General features: G+C 42.5%; 3 protein-coding genes across 6 annotated transcripts; 2 read left to right on the forward strand and 1 right to left on the reverse strand.

Annotated features, from left to right (window-relative positions):
- Positions 1-253: 253 nt before the first annotated feature.
- On the forward strand, positions 254-4,901 carry kmt5aa (lysine methyltransferase 5Aa). Its single transcript, XM_048259934.1, has 7 exons — positions 254-528; positions 1,061-1,181; positions 1,398-1,593; positions 1,705-1,792; positions 1,993-2,052; positions 2,144-2,334; positions 4,003-4,901. The coding sequence occupies exons 1-7, from the start codon at positions 520-522 to the stop codon at positions 4,211-4,213; spliced, it is 876 nt and encodes a 291-aa protein (XP_048115891.1). The 5' UTR covers positions 254-519; the 3' UTR covers positions 4,214-4,901.
- Positions 4,902-5,804: 903 nt separating this feature from the next.
- snrnp35 (small nuclear ribonucleoprotein 35 (U11/U12)) lies at positions 5,805-7,487 on the forward strand. The gene is made up of 2 exons (XM_048259940.1): positions 5,805-6,020; positions 6,158-7,487. The coding sequence occupies exon 2, from the start codon at positions 6,161-6,163 to the stop codon at positions 7,001-7,003; it is 843 nt and encodes a 280-aa protein (XP_048115897.1). The 5' UTR covers positions 5,805-6,020; positions 6,158-6,160; the 3' UTR covers positions 7,004-7,487.
- On the reverse strand, positions 7,134-19,993 carry rilpl1 (Rab interacting lysosomal protein-like 1). 4 transcript variants are annotated; one of them, XM_048259937.1, is made up of 9 exons: positions 19,424-19,993; positions 18,097-18,247; positions 15,358-15,476; positions 13,699-13,950; positions 11,843-11,998; positions 11,113-11,267; positions 10,613-10,717; positions 9,993-10,080; positions 8,788-8,879 (listed from the first exon to the last, which is right to left on the reverse strand). In XM_048259937.1, exons 1-9 carry the CDS (start codon positions 19,709-19,711, stop codon positions 8,874-8,876), a joined length of 1,320 nt encoding a protein of 439 aa, XP_048115894.1. In that variant the 5' UTR covers positions 19,712-19,993; the 3' UTR covers positions 8,788-8,873. The 4 variants fall into 4 exon arrangements, with proteins under 4 accessions (XP_048115893.1, XP_048115896.1, XP_048115894.1 ...); XM_048259936.1 differs by lacking the exon at positions 9,993-10,080 and having other exon boundaries at positions 7,134-8,879; XM_048259938.1 differs by lacking the exon at positions 8,788-8,879 and having other exon boundaries at positions 9,987-10,080.
- Between the last annotated feature and the right edge of the window lie 183 nt (positions 19,994-20,176).

Genomic DNA, 20,176 nt, shown 5'->3' on the forward strand with positions numbered 1-20,176 from the left:
TTAATTTACTTACATTTTCCACAACTAGAGGATCATTCATCTATTAAAATGAGATTTGTGAAAATAATTATGCGTATGAAATATTATTATATACATGTTAATTTGGCCAGAGTCTGTGAAGTATCACATGAAAATGTTGATGCCTCAACCCGCGACCGCTGATCCACTACCATCTGCTACCCTCTCTCCAGCGGCGCCCCCTGATGGATACTCACTGCAGTGCTGCTGATGTAAACATACCGTAGCTGTTCTTTAAATGTTCACATGCTCTCCGCCCGTGAATGAGTTGAGCTCAGAACATGGCGGCACGAAAACTGTGAAAACTGTTACTACAACGGAACCTCAAACACAACCAATGAAATTATCTCATTTTGGTCCAGAAAATAGGTGAAGCTCTGTGGGATGTCTTTCTTTTATCTCTGGAACACATAAAACAGCAGCACAGAGGGCGTATTAGGCTAATAAAGTGAACCGGGACTCTTCTACTCCGGAGAAAAGGGCAGGGAAAACAAGGCTGACATGAACGGGGTACGTGACATCACCTCAGACATTTGGCACTGTGATGTTAGTAATAGGCATAACGCTATAATGGACTGTAACTGTAAGTTACTAATGTTGGCAGCTCGAACTTGTCTTCTGACATTAACATTAACCAACTCTGATGTGACATTAACCACTTTGAACGCGTTTAAATTAAGCCTCCCCTAGGATTACGCTGCCTTAAACGTGTCTCTTTGATGCATAGTAAACGATTTCCTTGTCTGTAGACTCCAATTTAAATATTATGCAATGTAAAGCCGAAACGGCAATTACATTGATATGAAGGGGTTAGCTTTCGACCTCACAGAACTAGCTTGCTAGCAAACAATTAGCTAGAAATAATAAGGCCCGGATGTTGTGGGCGTGTTTACAAGTGTTCCTCAGGAGGCGGATGGCCTTCAGCATAAGTAAATAGTTGTTTTGCTGGTGTTTTAAACTATTCCGCGATAGTTTGTCAATAGACTGTTTTGCCTTTAATCTGTTTATTTTTAGTCCATTTTCATAGTATCTTTTCTTTCAGGACATCTTATGCAATGGACATTCTACACTCCCAAATTACCTGCTCCATTGCAACAGTAAATCATCACACGAGGAAGTAGTTATCATAGAGGGCAAGTCGCAAACGCAAGGAGAATGTATAGGTAAAATGTTTTGCATTTACACACCAATTCAAAGTACAAATAAGCTATTGAAAACATTGATAACTTTAATTTGTAAATATGGCAAGTTAAGCCATAACGTGTGAATAAATATGGAAATGATTAATTATTTGACTATTTAGTTTAATACATACCCAGTAGCTGGGCTAGTCTTTTCTGAGTTGCAGAATGTAATTCTTTCCTTTTCTTGTACTGCAGGTAGAAGGCATGCTATCGTGAGCCCTGACTCGGGTGGGATCAACGAGCATGAGCGTGAGGTGTGGCCATGTGAAGGCGACAGGCTTCCACTACAGTCCTACCCCTCTGTGGAGGTGACGGCAGGTCAATACGCTTCTCGTCCCTTCAACCACAGCAGAGGCCGCAAAATGAAAGTCAAGAAATTCTCCCAGAGAAGGTAGGGACAAATATCTGTGTTCAGATGATTTATTGTGGATGACTGAGGATGAATCACTATTCTGTATAGTTACCCTGTTGTTTTTATAAGATGTTGAATCGCTCTTTTCAGCGAAGAGAGAAAAAACTCCACAAATCGCAAGGTCACAGATTACTTTCCTGTAAGGAGAAGTTCCAGGAAAAGCAAGACTGAATTGGAGGTAAAGTAAATTTGAGTATTTGAGTGAGTCCATCCATCCATGCAGAGTGACTAATTCAATCTCAGATTTGTCTATTGTGCTTCAGCTCACGTTATCCGTCTTCTCAGGATTGTTGTGGAAAGATAATGTGTGGTTTTATTAACATGCAACAACTGAATTTTTTGTTAAATATAACCTTCAGCTAATGTTTTTCTCTCCAGTGTGAAGAAAAGAAACACATAGATGAACTAATCTTGAAGGGGATTGAGAATGGCATGACGGTAACATTTACAAACTCACCTTCAACCAACTTGCAGTATGGTCAACGAAATATGCTAATCTAAGAGACACATTACAATTTTTTCCACCTAGGTTCAGCACATAGAAGGCAAAGGACGAGGTGTCTTCGCAACACAAAACTTTCAGAAGGGGCAGTACGTGGTGGAGTACTATGGCGACCTGTTACAAATTACCGACGCCAAGAAAAGGGAAGCTATGTACTCCCAGGACCCCTCCACTGGCTGCTACATGTACTACTTTCAACACCTGAGTAAAACATACTGGTAAGTCTTATCTTCGTACTCTTTCAGTAGCTTCTGTCCCTTCTACAGGCCATGCATGCATGCAGAACATCAGAGAGGTTGGTGTTTCGACAAGTTGGTGAAATGGGTTCTTTCTGCTACTGTTAAAAGACAATTGTCATCATCATAGTATCATATTTATTTATTTTTTAGAATAATCGCTTTTACTCACTGTATAGACATGCATAGATCAGGGGTGCCCAAATTCTTCCCCGTCAAGGGCCAAAAATGAATCGGGGTGGAGAGCCGCGGGCCAAAACTAAATGTTCATGTCGCTGACCATTAAATTGAAATGCAAAATTAGAATGCAAAAAGGTAGAAAACAGTTCATACGGAAAGTATTCACTTTTTCCACTTTTTGTTATGTTTCAGTCTCATCTTAAAATGGATTCAATCCATTTTGTTTCTCATCAATCTACACACAATACCCCAACATTCCACAAAATAACAGGTGTTTGGAGTGTTTTGTAAATTTGTAAAAAATAAAAGACTGAGATATTCCATTCACATAATTATTCAGACCCTTTGTTATGACTCTTGTCATTGAGCTCTGCATCCTACTTCTATCAATGGTCCTTGAGATGCTTCTACAACTTGATTGGGGTCTACCTGTGCCTAAATTAATTCACTGGACATTATAAGGAAAGGCACACATCTCTTTATATAAGGTCTCACAGTTGATGGTGTATGTCAGAGGATAAACCAAGCCACGAGGTCGAGAGAATTGTCGGTAGACGAGCCATTTTCCCAAAAAAAAGCACCTGGACGACTCTCGGACCATGAGAAGTAAAATCATCTGGTCTGATGAAATGAAGACTGAACTATTTGGCCACAGTTCCCAACGGTGTTTGTGGAGGAAACCAGGCACTGAGCTGCACTAATGTTTGTCCTTTACGCTTCTCTTATCCTCTCAAAGAGATGTGTGCCTTTCCATTGATAGAAGTAGGATGCACGCACCAGAGCTTAATTACAAGTGTCAACAAAGGGTCTGAATACTTATGTAAATGGCATATTTTAGTCTTTTATTTTTTATAAATTTACAAAACTCTCCAAACACCTGTTTTTTGTGGAGTGTTGGAGTATTGTGTGTAGATTGATTAAAAAAAATGCATTGAATCCATTTTAAGATGAGTCTGAAGCATCAAAATGTGGAAAAAGTGAAGTGTTGTGAATACTTTCCGTATGCACTGTCATTTTTAAGAAATAAAGGACACTACTCTTTACTGTGCTTGTCTTTGCACTGAGTTTACAGTACTTTTATTAATATTGTGAAATTATTGAACATCCATATGGCTGTTTTAAGGAGTAGAAATATACAGTGTATCTGAAGCAATCAAAATCTTTGAAGAAAAGCATATGAAGCAATTCTATGTCTTTGAAGGAAGTTATTTGCATCAATATGAATTAATAATTAATATAGAATACAACATGCCCCTATGGGACAAATTACATGAAATGACAATTACATTTTAGCGTAATGCTCTACATAATGTTGATGTTAAAACTTGTTATTTTTTGCATTTTTGTTTGTCCCCAAGTTACCATTAGCTCAATGTTATTTTCTGTGCCACCGAAAATGTCCTAGGAACACATGTTTTGTTTATGCCGTTGAAAGGGTCTATAACAAAAAGTATGTGTCCTTTCTCTTAGTGTGGATGCCACTAGTGAATCTGGCAGAATGGGAAGACTGATCAACCACAGCAGAAATGGCAACTGCCACACCAAACTTCACGATATCAACGGCATACCTCACCTCATCCTTGTAGCCTCCAGGGACATCGACAAGGGCGAGGAGCTTCTTTATGACTACGGTGACCGCAGAAAGTCCTCCATCGCTGCTCACCCTTGGCTCAAACACTGAGGGGCCTAAAGGGAATTCCCAACACCTGGTTTCTTAATAGAGTTTTTAATGTAATTATTGCCTTAGGGATCAGAATGTGTAGACGATGGTGTGTTGGTGGGTAGTAGCAACTCACCTTTAGATGAAGGTACATATTCAAAATGTCCTACATTATTTCTTTTAAAATATTTATCCTATGCTCCTGAGACATGCTAGTTTTTTTGGGGGACACATTTCTTTTTGTACATTTTATATATGAGTAGATCAGTGCTTCCAAAGCATGCGGTGGTAGTGTTCTGTGTTTTTATAAAGATTTTCTTAATCTAACCTGTAATACATGTTTAGCAATAACAATGTCTGGTGTCCAAACATCAGTGAGACACAGAGAGATGCAAGCAAACCCTTTTAACTGCTTCACACAAACTGGAATGTCTTATCCACCTGGAGATGTGTGGCTCCTTTTGCTCTGTGTGTAGTGTCACAAAACCTGAGTAAATCTTTAGCTCTTAACATAGAACGCTGTTCTGTTCCAGAACCCTGCACCTTGTGAAAGTATGTCAATGAATCTTTATGCTGGTGTAGAGGGATTAGTAAATAAATTGTTTTTATGTAAGATGCGTTTTGAGATGAGATGACTTTTCTGTCTTTAATGAAAGATAACCTTCAAGGAAATACTTGACAAAATATGTAATAAACCCCCTATATAGCAGAAGCCTTTGTGGTATAATCTTTGGACATGCCAAAGATGTTATAACTTTGGTCAGGTCATGCTCCCTCAAAAACACATTAATAGCTCATAACTACAAAACATTAACTCATTAAAGACCTTCAAGTTTTAGTGTAGTTGATCTGTTTCTGTTTCAGAAGTCAGGGGTTCCCTTTATTTGTTGTGATTAGATGTAGTAGATATAATCCCTTAATCACAACAAATAAAGGGAACCCCTGATTTGACACCTTAAATGTAGATTAAAGGTGCCATGTGTAAGAATTGAGGTAAAAATATCCAAAAAATGAGCTACACGCATCAAAAGAATGAGAAGAAATAAGGGTGATGATGTCATTAAAAAAATGACAAGGTATAGTGCTGCAGAGATCAAATTAGCATGCTAAATTACTAGCCACAGCCCGACAGGTGTCATAATACCAGTTTCGGCCATGGGAGGCGGTATGCGGGCAACATAACCGCCAGCCAAACTGCAATAGGCCTTTATCACGGCAGCTGAAGCAGGGCTGTTCACTTTCCTGTTGGCAGGCAAACCACAGGTGTTCCTAAAAACATTAACGAGGCCTCTGGTTGAAGTAACTGTGGCCAAATCTGACACTTAATTAGAAACACCTGTGCTCACACTGGAACAGGGCTGTTCACTTCCTACTTCGGCTGCCGTGATAAAGGCCTATACACGTGTCTCGGTTGTTACTCTAGGGTAGACCAACTCACTTTCTGGAGGTATACTGCCCCATCTTTTATGGAATGTGGAGTATGAATTGATTTTTTGGCGGACATTACACATGGCACCTTTAAGGGGTCACACCTTAAAATGGCATTAAAGTAACATTAAAGGCCTGTTTTACAAATTAAGGGCCACTTAATATAAACGTAGTGGTTTTGGTATGTTTTCCGGGGTAAGGTAAATTTGAGTACATCACGTTTCGTCACTGATTCACACTACACCGGGGCACCAGCTGCTGATAGATTTGTTTCCGCACGGAATCTTATAAGTGACGGACACGTTACATGGTTGTTTTTGTTAACATGTTCCATGTAGCTGTGTTAAACATCTCCAATTAGAGACGTTATTACAACTTTGCTGTGAAATTGCCTTGTGCTGTACGTACATTTCTGTGTTTCAATTCGCCTCATGTTATAGTGTGCCCTTTTCAGATGTAATGATGATATGCAATTACAAATGCGAGGTTTTCCTAGCCATCGATTGTTCTTCTAACATGTGTTCTATGTTCTTGTAGACGATGAATGACTGGAGTCCTGTTGCGAAAGTGTATGATCCACTGAAGGCTGGAAGTATAGATGGCACAGATGTGGAGCCTCATGACCGCGCAGTCTGGCGTGCGATACAGGCGCGCTATCGACCCAACAAGGGCATTGGTGGAGACCCTCTCCTCACACTGTTTGTGGCGCGCCTACACCAGCATACCTCTGAGGAGAAGCTCCACCAGGTATTTTCTAAATACGGAGACATTCAAAAACTTCGTCTGGTCAGGGACGTGGTGACGGGCTTCTCCCGGGGATATGCCTTTGTGGAATACAAGGAGGAACGAGCGGTGATGCGCGCGCGTCGGGACGCTAACAAATTAGTGGTGGACCAGCACGAACTGTTTGTGGACTTTGAGCAGGAAAGAACACTGAAAGGGTGGGTACCACGGCGTTTGGGGGGAGGTCTAGGAGGTAGGAAGGAGTCTGGGCAGCTAAGGTTCGGTGGAAGAGACAGACCCTTCCGTAAACCCATCAACTTGCCCCCCACTTTCAACCAAGACAGGCCGACAGAACGAAGGTGGGAGAGAGGAGGCGAGAGAGAAGACTGGAATAAGGAAAGACACCGAGGAGCTTCTCCAGGCAGAGATTCTGGCTATATGGACCGGAGAGGGGAACGAGAGAGGGGCATAGGAAGAAGAGAAGAGCCAGACCGAGGAATGGAAAAGAGAGAAGAGAGGGGGATGAGCTACAGAGATAAAGACTACTATAGAGACAGGAGGGATGACAGACGATCGAGGGATGACCGTTATGAAAGAGACTCAAAAAGAAGAAGAGATGACAAACATGCAGAAAAACACAGAGGGGATGAGAGGAGATAAACTTCAAAATATGACCTCGAAGTCCTCCAAAAGGAGTCTTTTTGGAGGGATTGTGTTGCAGTGCCCTTGGAGTTCAGATAGCCCCAGCCTGCATAGGTGGGTGTGGCTTAAAAATGACAACAACAATAAGTTTAATGCTTCAGTAACTTTAATTTCTATTGGAGAATTGTAACCACTTTTAAAGCACAAGGAGATCCATATGTGACCATGTTATGTGTGACTGGCTGTTGTTGGATTTATTCAGAATGACAGGAATTCAGTCCCCCCACCCACCCAAATAATTAACACACTGTGTCATTGGTAAAATAAAAACCAGATGCCAGATCATCTTAAAGAAGTAAAACTACTACAAGGAATGGGTCTGTGACAAGCCAAATCCTTTTTTACTGTATAAGCCTTGGAACTTCAGTATGCAGTGTGTTCTACAATTTGTAGGCTTATATTCCTTTCTATTATTTCCTAATAAAAGAGAATGCTGCATGTTGTAAATGTCTTGTGCTTTCATTAAGACACTTTTTCTACTTCAATAACTCTGAAGCTGATGCATCAGCATCCACAAGAGAATAACATAGCTGATGGATCCATGTTCCATCCAAGCAGTTGTCAAAGTATCTTAAATTAAAAAAAAATAAAACAACCAAAATATCCCTGTCCAATTCCCTTCAATGCAATGCCAGAGTGCACTTTGATTAGAAGCTGCCAATCATATGCTGATCAATATGGTGAGAAAACTACTTACACAAAAGCTATAAGTTAAGATGGGACTTCAAGTTACTTAATTCCAACAACCCACTGCAAGATGGCATTACATTTTTCCTTGAATCCTTGAGCAGGCTTTCACCTTCAGTTTTTAAGTGCTTTCAGCCTGTCATTGAGCAGAGTTATACATACACACACATATACACACTCCAATGAGCCTATTAAATATTAATATATCCACTTTCAATATGTTTCCATTGCATTGTACACAGATCGCAAAAAGATCTTTTTAAAAAATGCTTCTCCACATGGTAAGTAATCCCTTGTGAGTTTGCCATTTCTTACCCTTACTGGCTGTGCTTTACAAGCCATTAAAAATGTGTTTGTATTCCCTTATCCATTCATCTCCACACCCCCACAGACTTCCTGTTCCTACATGTTTCCAAACTCATTTAGCCTACTCTGAACTGCATTACCTACGAAATCCAACCTTTTCTCTTTCCATCTGGCGTGACGCACTCAGTCTACGTGTCTCGTCCTCCTCGTCTTTCCCACACCTGTGAGCTAAAACAGGGTTAACAGTCTCTTATTTCAGTTTTTGTTCTCCTTCAGGGTGCCTTGTTCCAGTTTGTTCTGGGAGAACATCATCACACCTGCTGATGAGCAGCATTCACACACACACACACACACACACACACACACACAAAGAACCCTTCCTCCAATGCAGAACTCCATGGACCTCTCACCCAAACTTTAGCAGCTTCAGGCCAAGAATGATGCACACCACACGCACAAGTGGAGAGGGGTTGTAACGAGTGTGATGGTTTTGGATAATACTTTGTTGGCTTTCTTTGTCGTTTCTGTTTTGTTTTTGTCTGTTTCAGGAGGTGCTGTTATGGGACAAAGGGGGTGGAGGGGTGGAGGGATGGGTACATGGGATTGGCAGGATTCCCTCTGCGGTGCTGCCATCTAGTGGCTCTGTGGGCTGTTTGCAATAAGCTGTGTGGGTCTGTTGAGGGCATCCTAAAGCGAGCGTTAGTGGAGTCCTTCCGGGGAATCCATGTGCTGTAGCGCTTCCTGTGCCTGCTCTGTATATGGCTCCACCCCTCCGCCCCAGGGGCCGCCTACTTCCTGTCCGGGCTGTTGACCGCTGCGGCGTTTGGAGAAGAGGCTAAACCTTTGTGAGAGAAACAGAGAAAGAATGAGAGGGAGGGAGAAAGAGATGGGAGGGGAGTTAAACTTTGTAATCCTTGGGTTGGGGAGGAGGAATGGGTAGAGAAAATATATTGATACAGAACAAATCTCAAAATGAGCTAAAATAAATAAATTGTATTAGATTAACACACCAGCTGCTAAAAGGTAATCAAAACAATGTATATTGCCTGTCTGGTAAGTGCAGAGTACTGTCTAGAAAAAGACAATGTCATTAACCAGATGCTAGAACAATGTGATGACTCTTTAGTAGTGTGGTTTCTCTTCAGAGGTGATGGCATACCAAATCAAGCAGCATGAGCTGGAAAGGATCTCCGTTATAAGAACAGGAAACATCCGTTTTGCCTCCTTTAAGGCTCAGTATGTAGGAACATAAATTTTGTCTCTGGAATGAAATGAAAGTAATTTTACTTTCTAGTCTACCAGCCAATCAGAACTTGCATGACAGTCTTGCATGAGACTTGAGTCATGCCAAATGTCACGAGAGAAAGAGGCACAGGGCATATAAGGTCCAAGGTCATCTCTGCGTGCTTTATGAATGCATGACAATGGCCTTGTTAAAAGTTTTTACACCCTGAAATGACTTTCATTCCTTCTCTCTCTCTCTCTTTCAAGAGAAGAAAAAAACAAACATGCTATCTCCCATTATACCAGCTCATAAAGCTCAGGAGAATCACCAGTTCATTCCTCCTACAGTCTACTCGGTCACTAAGCCAGAGGCTGAAGCAGTGGGCTGGCAGAGTGTGTGAGTGAGGAGCGAATCACTGATTAAGGGGGGAGGGTTACAGAGGACCACTGGGGTGGGTGGTGGTGGGGGGAGGGGGGAGGCAGCAGGCGGTGAGGAGGCGATGAAGAGACAAACAGACTTAATTCTGACTGGCTGATTCCAATGATCCTTGCTGCTACATATGGAGGCAGCAGCAAAGATGGCCGCCACAAATCAGCCAATCAGAATGCACGGTTCAACTGAGTTTGTTTGATTTAGGTGGGTGGGGGTGGAGTGGAGATGGGAGCGCATGCGGCACATGCAGAATCATTATGTGTTAAAAACAGAACAAGAAGGGGAGGGCGGTCATACAAGAGACATAAGCCGTCTGATTGGCTGTAAAGTGGGGTCATCTGGAATCAGGCCAGCCGCCACCATCGGCATGATGGCAGTAAAGATCCTGTCATAGAGAGGCACACACACACACACACACACACATACATAAAAGTCAAAGGTCATCTTCAGCTCCTCACACACACCCTCCTACACCTGCTGCTTCTGTAGTAGCCATGAAGTAGTTTAGACTGCCAACGGCCCAATAATCCTGATCAGGCTTTAATGGACATGGCAAGTCAGACAGATGGACAAGCCAGCGGTCAACACTCTGTCTCTCTCAGGAAATCTTCTAAAAGAAATTGCTGCTAGAGTAAGAAACTCCTTTCAGGGCCATGGTGAAGTGAGTGTGTGATTGAAAAGTTTTTTTTGTTTTTTGTTTTTGAAGAATGTGAAAAGATCTGTGTGCACAATGTAGTTTAAGTAGATCAAGCCTCACTCCCTCCCATAGGGTTTTTACTGATGTTACGTTGATATGATTGTGCATGCTGTTTGCGTATTTTTCGGGGTTTTACAGATTGTTACATGACTGTGTGTGTCTGGTTGTGTTGGAGCATGCATATGGCTGGTCACCGCTGGCTATGTGGCCAGATACATACAGGCGCTTGATCCCCGACTCAGGCTGAGCAGAGGGACGAGGGCGTGGCATCATCATGAAGGCGGTGTCTGCAGGGGCCGGGGGGACTTCGTCTTCCTGCTCCTCACTGCAGAGAGAGAGAGAGAGAGAGAGAGAAACAAATCCCTGATTAATCAACTGGAAACTTCACCAATCACATGACAGGAAAAGATCAGTCATCCCGTGCTAAATGTACTTCTGCTTTCCAGATGATTTCTTTCCAATCTGCCATTATTTGCTCTCAGTACAGTGCATACGGAAAGTATTCACAACCCTTCACTTTTGTTATGTTATGTTATGTATCTATATGTTATGTATCTATATGTTATGTATCTATTCAAAAAAAATTTTCTCATCAATCTACACTTTTATCTTGGATAAAAGTGTCTTCTAAATGAATACATATGTATGTAAATAAGCCAAATGATTTGTTTCTAATCTGTGGGTGAGTGTAATGATGAGTGAGGGGAAATGTGTGATTGCCTTTTGTAGTAGGCGATCTCCTCCTGTAACATGAAGACTTTGGCTTTCAGCTCATTCCTCTCATGCAGGACGTCTCGAAGCTCTTGCAGTGTGAAGCGCGGGCGGTTGGGGTCTTTGGAGTCCAGATTAGCCGCATCCTCATCACACAGCGCCTCCTGCAGGTCAGGTGGTAAAGTCAGTATCAACCAGCACACAACAGGTTGTGTTTGCGTGAGTATTGTCATTCAGAATGGATTGAAGCACCCAAAGGACACAAACATAGTGACATCTCACTGAAACAGAATTCACAGTTAGCTCATATTCAGTGTATGAGGATGTTTCAAAAAGACACACACACCCATACCCAAACAGTTCAAATCCATGTATTATATTTCAATCATAGGTCAATTAACTCAATTGATCTTTAGCTTTCATTAGCTTTCCATTATGTCAAAACTTTATCAGATCATGAGTTAAACAAGAGCTGTTTAACTATATGAATGTACCATGCAAATCCACAATCTCGTAATCGTAATCCGTTATTATCACAAGTCTAGATCATGGCCTACTTGTATCAACACAACTGCAAACCAACACAACACATGCAAACCAACGGCAATCAACAAGTATCTCACAAAACACATGCAGGCAGGGCACTCTATTCAAGGACTGGACCCTTCTTAGAATGTTTGCAAACTCTGTTAGTTTTGGCTGGGAACACTCCAACGACCAATGCGTTACTCAGCGTTACCCATAGCAACACTGCTTCCTCCTCCTCCACATCATCATCATCATCATCATCATCCTCATCCCGCTCCTCTGCGTAAAAGGAGGCTTGGGGATAGAGAGGGAGGTCAGACCATAGGCCATGTCCTCGAGAGGCACGTGGAGCAGCCCCATCAGACCGCTGGGGGCAGAGATTAGGAGACGCTTGGAAAAAGGAAGGGTCAACTTTCAGCACACCACAGCACTGTAATGTACTGCACTGGGCCGGTTGTAGCGCTATACTGTAATAATTACTGATTACTGACATGGAACCTTGAAAATGATAAAGCTATATGTCAATTTGTACAATGAGTATTCACATGAAAGTCCTTGTGAGTTCACGAGGGAGTTTTTTCTCACCCCTCCAAAACATCTTCAAACATGTATCCCTGGTGCAAATGGACCAAATGTATTCACTGTATAGTAAATCTGTACTTTTACTTATTCCAATGTCGTAGTGCTTTAATTACTACGATTATACAAACAATGACTTCAAGATACAATCACAAAGCATTTGTGTCAGATGTTTCTCAGAGTCCCTCAGCAGTAAAACTGTGTGCTCAATTATGTTTTCTGTTATTACATGAGAGTATAGTACACCTGCTGAAAGTCAGGTGGTATCCAAGGTTTAATGATTAAAAAAAAAAAAAAAAAAAAAAAATATATATATATATATATATATATATATATATATATATATATTTTTTTTTTTTTTTTTTTTTATATAATATATATAAATAAAAAGAGAGACATTTCATATTTAAATACATACAACTAGATGAACTTCCACGTAAGGCCAAATCAGCAAATGTCTGTTTTGCTGTAAGCAATGAGTCCTTCAGAGGTAAACCAAGTTCACTAACCACCATCAATAGTAATAACTTTGGTAGCCAACACATTGCTCAGAGCTATAACTGCCACGTCAGTCGCCTCACGTTAGCAGTCCCATTGTGAGCACAAAAGCAGGACCCAGCAGTCTGTCACTCCCTGGCTTCCTGGCCGAGGCCATGGGTGTGAGTTAGAGTCTCTGGCTGGCCCGGGCTAAATATATCCATAACCTCACCCTACTTCCAGTCAGGACATAACTACACACTCTGTGACTCACCAAATACACTGAAGGGGATTACTCTGCAAGTGTACTGCAACAGCACTGAAAGGTGACAAATCTAAGAGTGGGCAGCAAAATATGTAGAGCGATTGTGTGTGGTATTTTGTTTTACATTACATTTTAAAGGGTGGCCTACTGCTCTGCCATAGGGTGTACGTTCCCTACAAACAATGCATGTCAACAGGCATTCCTATTAACAACATGAAATAACATGGAATGTAATCAATAAAGTCAAGGTGATTTCCCTGTTTGACATATTAGCTCATTCTTTGAACATTGTCTATGACACATTCATGTGTGGATAAAAGCTCTCATTGGTATCAAAGGAAATACATGAGCGTAGTGTATCCAAGTAAAACACGAATCTATGAATACGAATACTACGTGCAGTGTAATGATGGGCAAATGAAGCTTTGGTGAACCACTGAAAGACAGCAGTGTGAAGCTAGCGACACTAATGAAATAAATCCAATATGGCCACCACATGTAGATTTTTCAACATAAAAGTCCTTACCCAAACCAGTATGTAACCAAAAATAATGGTTTGCTTAAGGACTTTTATGTTGAAAAATGATAGTGTGGCGGCCATCTTTTTTTTCAGCTAGTGTCACTAGCTTCACACTGCAGTGGTTCAGTGGTTCACCAAAGCTTAATTTGCCCATCACTAGTGCAGTGCTTGTTGCTATTGTAGGTAGTACATTTCCGAGTTTGTCTCTACCACTGGCATGTCTTACCTGGGCCACCTGTGTCACCGGCTCTTGGGGCTGCTCCTCCTGGACAGGCCCAGTCTCCCGGTCTCCTTGGAGACGCTCGCGGAGCCTGGTCACTTCCTGGCGCAGGGCGTGCAGCTCCTGCTGGCGGGTCTGGCCCGAGGCCTCCAGGTCCACCTTCTGCTCGATCAGAGCCTTGCCTTGCGCCTCCACTACGCTCATCTTGTGCCGCAGGTCGTGGTTGATCTTCATGAGGCGGTTCTGCTGCTGCTGGAGCTGTGAGAGGAGAGAGGAAGAAAGGTGTAAGCGCAGCAGGAGAACAATATACAGCATATAGTGTTCTTACAAAAACATCAGGCATCAGTCAAATTGTCTAATTTACAGTGTTACACTTCTAAGAACACATTCAGAGCATTGAAAACATTGTGATGTATTGTGTAACGTAATAACTTAACATTGTGTATAACAACATCTATTACTGAGTGAACAACCGCTATAAAGTAATTTGTGTGACATTCTGTGTAGGGCTGCACAATAAATAGATGGTGAATTGAAATTGCAATTTGAACTACAGTAATGCAATTAGCTAATCGCAAAGTCTGCAATTAATCGTGTAGCTTGCAACGCTATCCCAATGGTTAATCTTGTCACATCTATGATGTTTTTGATGATTTTTATGTCATCCTCCTTGTGTGACAGTAAGGCTCACCCAAGAGGAGTACTGTGCTTCTGATATACTAAGTTTGCTCACTAATCAGAAGTTACACAACCCCACAACAACCATACACAACACCAAGTATCTCTACATTATAAAATAGTAAAGTGCTGTATCACTAGCACCAGTGTGCTATCAATAGTAAGGTGCAACATCACAAGTGACATTTCAAGTTATTTTCCCTAACTTATTCAGTAGTGTAATGCTGGTAGGAATAAATGATTTGCGAGCCCCACTGGTTTGTAAGGACGGCACCCTATATCTTCTGCCTAATGGCAGCACCTCATACACCTGGAATAGGGGATGTAACCTGTCACTGCAAATTGCTTGTCCTTTCCTCACCACTCTGGATTGTGGTCAAAGAATTGAACTGATGTCCAGCAATCTTGCTGGCCATGTTAACTATCCTGTGTAATTTAATTTTGTTTGTCACTGACAGTGAAAAATACCAGGCAATGGAGCAGAAAGTTAAAATACTCTCAACAAAAGAGCGATAGAAAAGGACCATCACGTCTCTCGCTACTCTGAACTGTCTTAGCTTCCGCATGAAATACAGTCGCTGCAAACCCTTTTTATAAATGGCATCAGTGTTGGAATTCCATGTTAGCTTGGCATCTATTATTGTTCCTAAGTATTTATACTCCCCTACCACTTCAATCCTTTGGCCCTCCATAGTCATCTGCTGGTGGGTCAAATCCCCACTTCTAAAGTCAAATATAATTTTTTCGCAGAAGACAGGACCTGCACCACTCTGTAAACTGATTTACCCAAGCCCGGTAGTTGGTTTCATCATTGTCCCGTATCAAACCTACAATCACTGTATCGTCAGCTAATTTCACTGTAACATGCTCCGGTGTGTTGCTCCTGTCAGAAACATCACTTTGGATATTTTCCCCAAATTGTGCAGCCCTAATTCTGTGCAGTGCTCACTGCTTGGTTAGCGTTAATGTGAATGGTGCGTGATTTACAGCCTCGATGTCTTCACTCTTGAGGGTCAACTCGCGGTCTTTGGCCCGGATCTCGTCCCTCTGCTTGTCCACCACCTCCTTCAGCTTCTTCATCACCAGGCGCTCCCGCTCCGACATCCCTGACCAACACAAAACATCTCATGAGGGGCGCTGTGGTGCAACTGGCTATAACACCCATAACATTCTTGTCCACATGCTCACAGGGACCCAGGATCGAGTCCAACCCAGGTCTTTTCCCAATCCCACCCATCTCTCTCTCCCACTTGCTTCCTGTCACTCTCTAAACTGTCCTGTCATAAAAAAGGCAAAAAAGCCCCAAAAATATATTTACCAAAAAAACACCCCATAACTCTCTCAACATGGCTAACAAACCCCTACTACATGGGAGAAGACTATGGGCCCTGGGATTAACAACATGGGATTATATTAAACTAATAATTCAGGCACATTACAACATCAATCATTACAGTAGTCTTGCATAGAAGGTTCAACAGTTCAATGACTCAGTGCCGTACTTATGGACCTATACTGTCCATGAGCCTGTCTTTAACATTCAGATCTATATGGTGAACTATGGTGAAGGTTCTCAAAGAGAGGCAGCACTAAGGTGCGCTCACAGAGCACTAACATCCATTTGGGAATTAAAAACTCCCCAGATATCAAATGTCTGGAAAACTGGATGTGCACCAGACAAGGCCCACAGTCAGCTGCTATCAAGCTCTATTCTAAATCAGTCCGTTCTCCATTCAGTCTCATGCGTGTGATCCAGTCTCAGGAGAGTCTGAATACAGACAGACAGCTCCCCATCATCACACACACTGACTCATCTCATACACTGCAGGCTGGACACAGCCTGTCCATAACGCTTATGGTAAACACCATTTCATATATCCACCTCAGCTCTACATCTCTCACTAAGCTTCTGCATGGCTGAAATCACAAGGACCTGTTTTTGCCTATAGTGTTATGGGGAGACGAGATAATCAAACAAACTGTACATCCCCCTCACCAAGCCTTTGCATGGCTGAAGTCACAAGGACCTGTTTTTGGCTATCGTTTTATGGAGAGACCAGATAATCAAACAAACTCCCCCCAAAAAAAACATCCCAGTGCTACAGCAAATTGCCGTGCATGCTGTGCCTGTTAAATTGTTAGCCTTGTCAGTTGAACTAGTGTTTCCCTCCCGGCACGACTGCGTCTGGATAGTCTTGCTAATATCAACTGATGAAAATATTCTGCCAACTCGAATGTACATCTGCGGTGGGTATACACTAAGCTCTGACAGAAACAGACTAGAAAAAAGACAAATACAACATAGGTGTGTGAACTGTCACAATGCAGGCGATTGGTAAAGAGGGAAAATATACTGGCTTGTACTGGAAGCATCCTCAGACAGAGAGATAGAGAGAGAGAGAGAGAGAGAGAGAGAGAGAGAATTGAGCTGCTGAACGACACCAGACTCTGATTCCACCTGTCAGGTGGCATCCACGAACACCAGCAGAATACTGAACTGCTGCTGCCCTCTCAGACTCAGTGCAGCTGGCCAAGTCCGAGTTCCTGTCCAGCCTACTCAGAAGCACGTGTGTCTGTGTGTTTGTGTGTGTGTTTGTGTGTGTGTGTGTGTGTGTGTGTGTGTGTGTGTGTGTGTGTGTGTGTGTGTGTGTGTGTGTTTGTGTCTGTGTGTGTCAGAGAGGGAGAGAGAGAGCGAGTGAGAGGAAGAGAAAAAGAGAGACTAGCATCTGAAAGGTTGCGAATGTGAGCTCACAGAGTTTTGTGTGTGTACAGGGTATATGGTTATGGTTATGGTATTTAGCAGACGCTTTTGTCCAAAGTGACATACAAATAACAATACAAAGTTACATTTAACAGTAAATAAAGTTGGTAAGACTACATTAAGGAGAATAGCAATAATAAACAACAATGTCAATTCAATCAACAGTCTAATGAAATACTAATTAAATAAATACTATAATATACAAACCATAACGCATAAGAAACGCTTAATAAACTAAGTGCATGTTGAACAGATATGCCTTTAGACCCCTCTTAAAAGGCCCAAAACTATCACAGGAACGGAGAGCACTAGGCAACTCATTCCACCAACATGGAACCACTGAGGAAAAGAATCTTGAATTTGACCTAGCGTTTATGGCTGCTCATCAGAAGACTGCAGTGGGCGGTATTTAGAGTATAAAGAGGTTAATGACTATGCAGTGGCACACAGGCTGTGCATTGGTGTGTATGTGTGTGTGTGTGTTTCTGTACGTATAGGTCTTTGCGCACAGCAACTCATTAACATTTGAGCATGTGTCTGTGTGTGTGTGTGTGTGTGTGTTGGAGACTGAGGGTTCTCTGTGTGCCTGTTGCTGAAGCGCTCATGTAGTAATGGTTCCTGGCCAAGCTTCAGTCAGAGAGAAGGCTTCCATTGTGTTTGTGCAGAGGACAGATAGAGAGACAGACAGATGGAGAGAGAGAGAGAGAGAGAGAGAGGTGGAGGGGCAGTAAATCGAACTGGTGTGGGGGTAGGCAAAGGTCATCATAGACCACACACCGTTCATTTCTGATTTAAAATACTGGCTGTGATATTTTTGCTTTAGCTTTCGTTGCCAATTGCTCACCTAAAAGGTAGCCTAATCATCTAACAATTACATTGTTTTCAGATTTCACTAACTAGATAAAAAGTCATTTCTAGACGGAAATACAATTTCTCAAAAGAAGCTGATTGGTGCAGGGATGTACCTTCGTGCCTCTGGAGGTCCTCCTCAGTCATGGGGCAGTCTTTGATGGACATGCTGCTGAGCAGGCTCTTGTTTTCCTCCTGCAGCTGGGCGATCTGAGACAGAAGGTCCTGGGCCTCACCTCTCCACACATCCTCCACCAACTCCAGCTCCTGTGAGCACGCGCACACACACACACACACACACACACACACACAGTATTTAAGTGCACACATAAGCACGAACACACACATACAGAAACAGAGGGCATATGATCATAATATCAATGACAGTTCATCGGTAGCGGTGAAGTGGTTAAGAAACTGGGCTTCCAAATAAAACAATGGGAAATTTGATCCCACAGACTGCCACGATTGTGCCCCTAAGTAACCCACTGAACCCCGAGTTGCTCCAGACGGACTATCCCTGTAGATAATGCACTGTAAATCACTCTGGATTTATTCAAAGCTACACAGGGTCAGTCTAATCAGCTTAAATATGCCTTCTCAAGTTCATGCATTCATGCTTCAGTGGGTAACTGGAAGAAAAGACAGACAGAAAGAATGTGGACAATGATGTTTTTTGAAGTTTTTCTGTTTCTGAAATCATCAGTACTGTAAACATTAGTAACAACTAGTTTAATACCTGTGCACAGATTTGTTTTTAAGTCTTGTGAGTGCCACTTCCATTTTAAAATACTGCCTGTCACCATGTCTTTCAAGTGAGGTTGGCATTTCCTGAGAACACAAACAGCTTCCTCTCCATTTGTGGGCCTCTCCTAAACTGCTCAGCTGAATAGCCTACTGGTTATAGCGCCCCCTCCCTGGTAAAGGGTATATGTCAACCTAGGATATAGCGCCCCCGCCTTGGTAAAGGGCATATGCCAACCTATCCCAAGTAACAAACTGCTTGTTGTCATCCTGGATCTTGAAAAACAGGTTATAAGGGCATTCTATAATCGACAGCCTGTGTATGCTGTTGGTTATTGTAGTTTGCTTTACTAAATATAACTCCTGTTCATGACTCATAGGACGCGTAGTTAAGTTGGAATGAGTCCTGACGGACGCTATTTTCCCAGTGGACACCCCCCAAACGTGATGAAGGGTGCAATTGCTCATGACCTAGTTTAGAGTGGGTCACATCCTCATAGCCTCCTACTAACATAAATTGCCCCGAGCACTGCTCTGTTTACCTCGCCTGAAAGTTGGAGCTGAAGCCTACTTACAATAAACTGGGTTGCAAATATGGTACTTCCACGCATGTGAACAGAAAAGAATGTCCCTGGTTTCATTTGTGTTGTTAAACAATTGCAGTCCTCTAGATACCTACTATTACGTGTTGTCTGTTACCTTTTTGTGTTTTTTTTCTTTCTCTAATCTGTCCATCCGTTCCAGACGCAGTTTATCAAGCTCTAGTCTCAGCTCCTCTGTCTCTGGGGTAAGGCTGTTCCGGCTGACCAGCACTTCCAGGATCTCTAGAACCCGCACAACTTTGGGCATGAGCCGTGAGAGGACCTCGCAGCCATACTGGTCAATAATGCGCTCAAACTCCTGGCCCACTACTGCCGCAATGTCATACACGTCCATCACAGTCATGTCGGCCACATTCTTATCCAATACTGTTCCAAAATCTTCCATGATGACAGACTGCCTCCGTTCGCACTCGCTCCAACCGCCCAGATTCTCCACGCCACTGGCGGATAGAAGTTCCTTCCTTTCCAGCGAGACAAACTTTCCCTTGCCGGCTTAAACAGCGAGTTAGGCCGACAGAAGGTTACGCCGAAATCTCTTACGCAGACAATCGTCCCTTCTGCTGTCTTCCACAGGCCATTCTATCGGTTATTTGACAAAAATCGGATGATAATAACAACTGCCCCATTGGAGTCCCCTCGCTACAGCCCGATTCTTTGGTCAGATTGCGCCGGCCACTGCGCATGTCAGAATAGCTGACAGCTGATGTCGCTGCAAGCTGGATAGAATTCAACAATTTTGTAGCTAATTTTACCAGCATGATATTTTATCAGCACAGATGACGAGGGTAGGTTTATTTGTGTTCTATTGATAATAATAACGTTTGCGTGAAAACAGAATGCTTTACATGCT

Source organism: Alosa alosa, chromosome 12, assembly GCF_017589495.1.
Source record: "Alosa alosa isolate M-15738 ecotype Scorff River chromosome 12, AALO_Geno_1.1, whole genome shotgun sequence".
NCBI classification, from domain to species: Eukaryota; Metazoa; Chordata; class Actinopteri; order Clupeiformes; family Clupeidae; genus Alosa; species Alosa alosa.

Bases quoted from the DNA above. Each gene is read 5' to 3' on its own strand.
- kmt5aa (XM_048259934.1), top strand. The intron at 1,594-1,704 runs GTAGGGACAAAT...CGCTCTTTTCAG, and splicing joins AAGAAATTCTCCCAGAGAAG to CGAAGAGAGAAAAAACTCCA. The intron at 2,335-4,002 runs GTAAGTCTTATC...CCTTTCTCTTAG, and splicing joins CACCTGAGTAAAACATACTG to TGTGGATGCCACTAGTGAAT.
- snrnp35 (XM_048259940.1), top strand. From the start codon at position 6,161: ATGAATGACTGGAGTCCTGTTGCGAAAGTGTATGATCCACTGAAGGCT.
- rilpl1 (XM_048259936.1), bottom strand. From the start codon at position 19,711: ATGGAAGATTTTGGAACAGTATTGGATAAGAATGTGGCCGACATGACT. The intron at 15,477-18,096 runs GTACATCCCTGC...TGTGTTGGTCAG, and splicing joins GGACCTCCAGAGGCACGAAG to GGATGTCGGAGCGGGAGCGC. The intron at 8,880-10,612 runs GTATGTATCTGG...TCTCTCACAAAG, and splicing joins GAGTCGGGGATCAAGCGCCT to GTTTAGCCTCTTCTCCAAAC.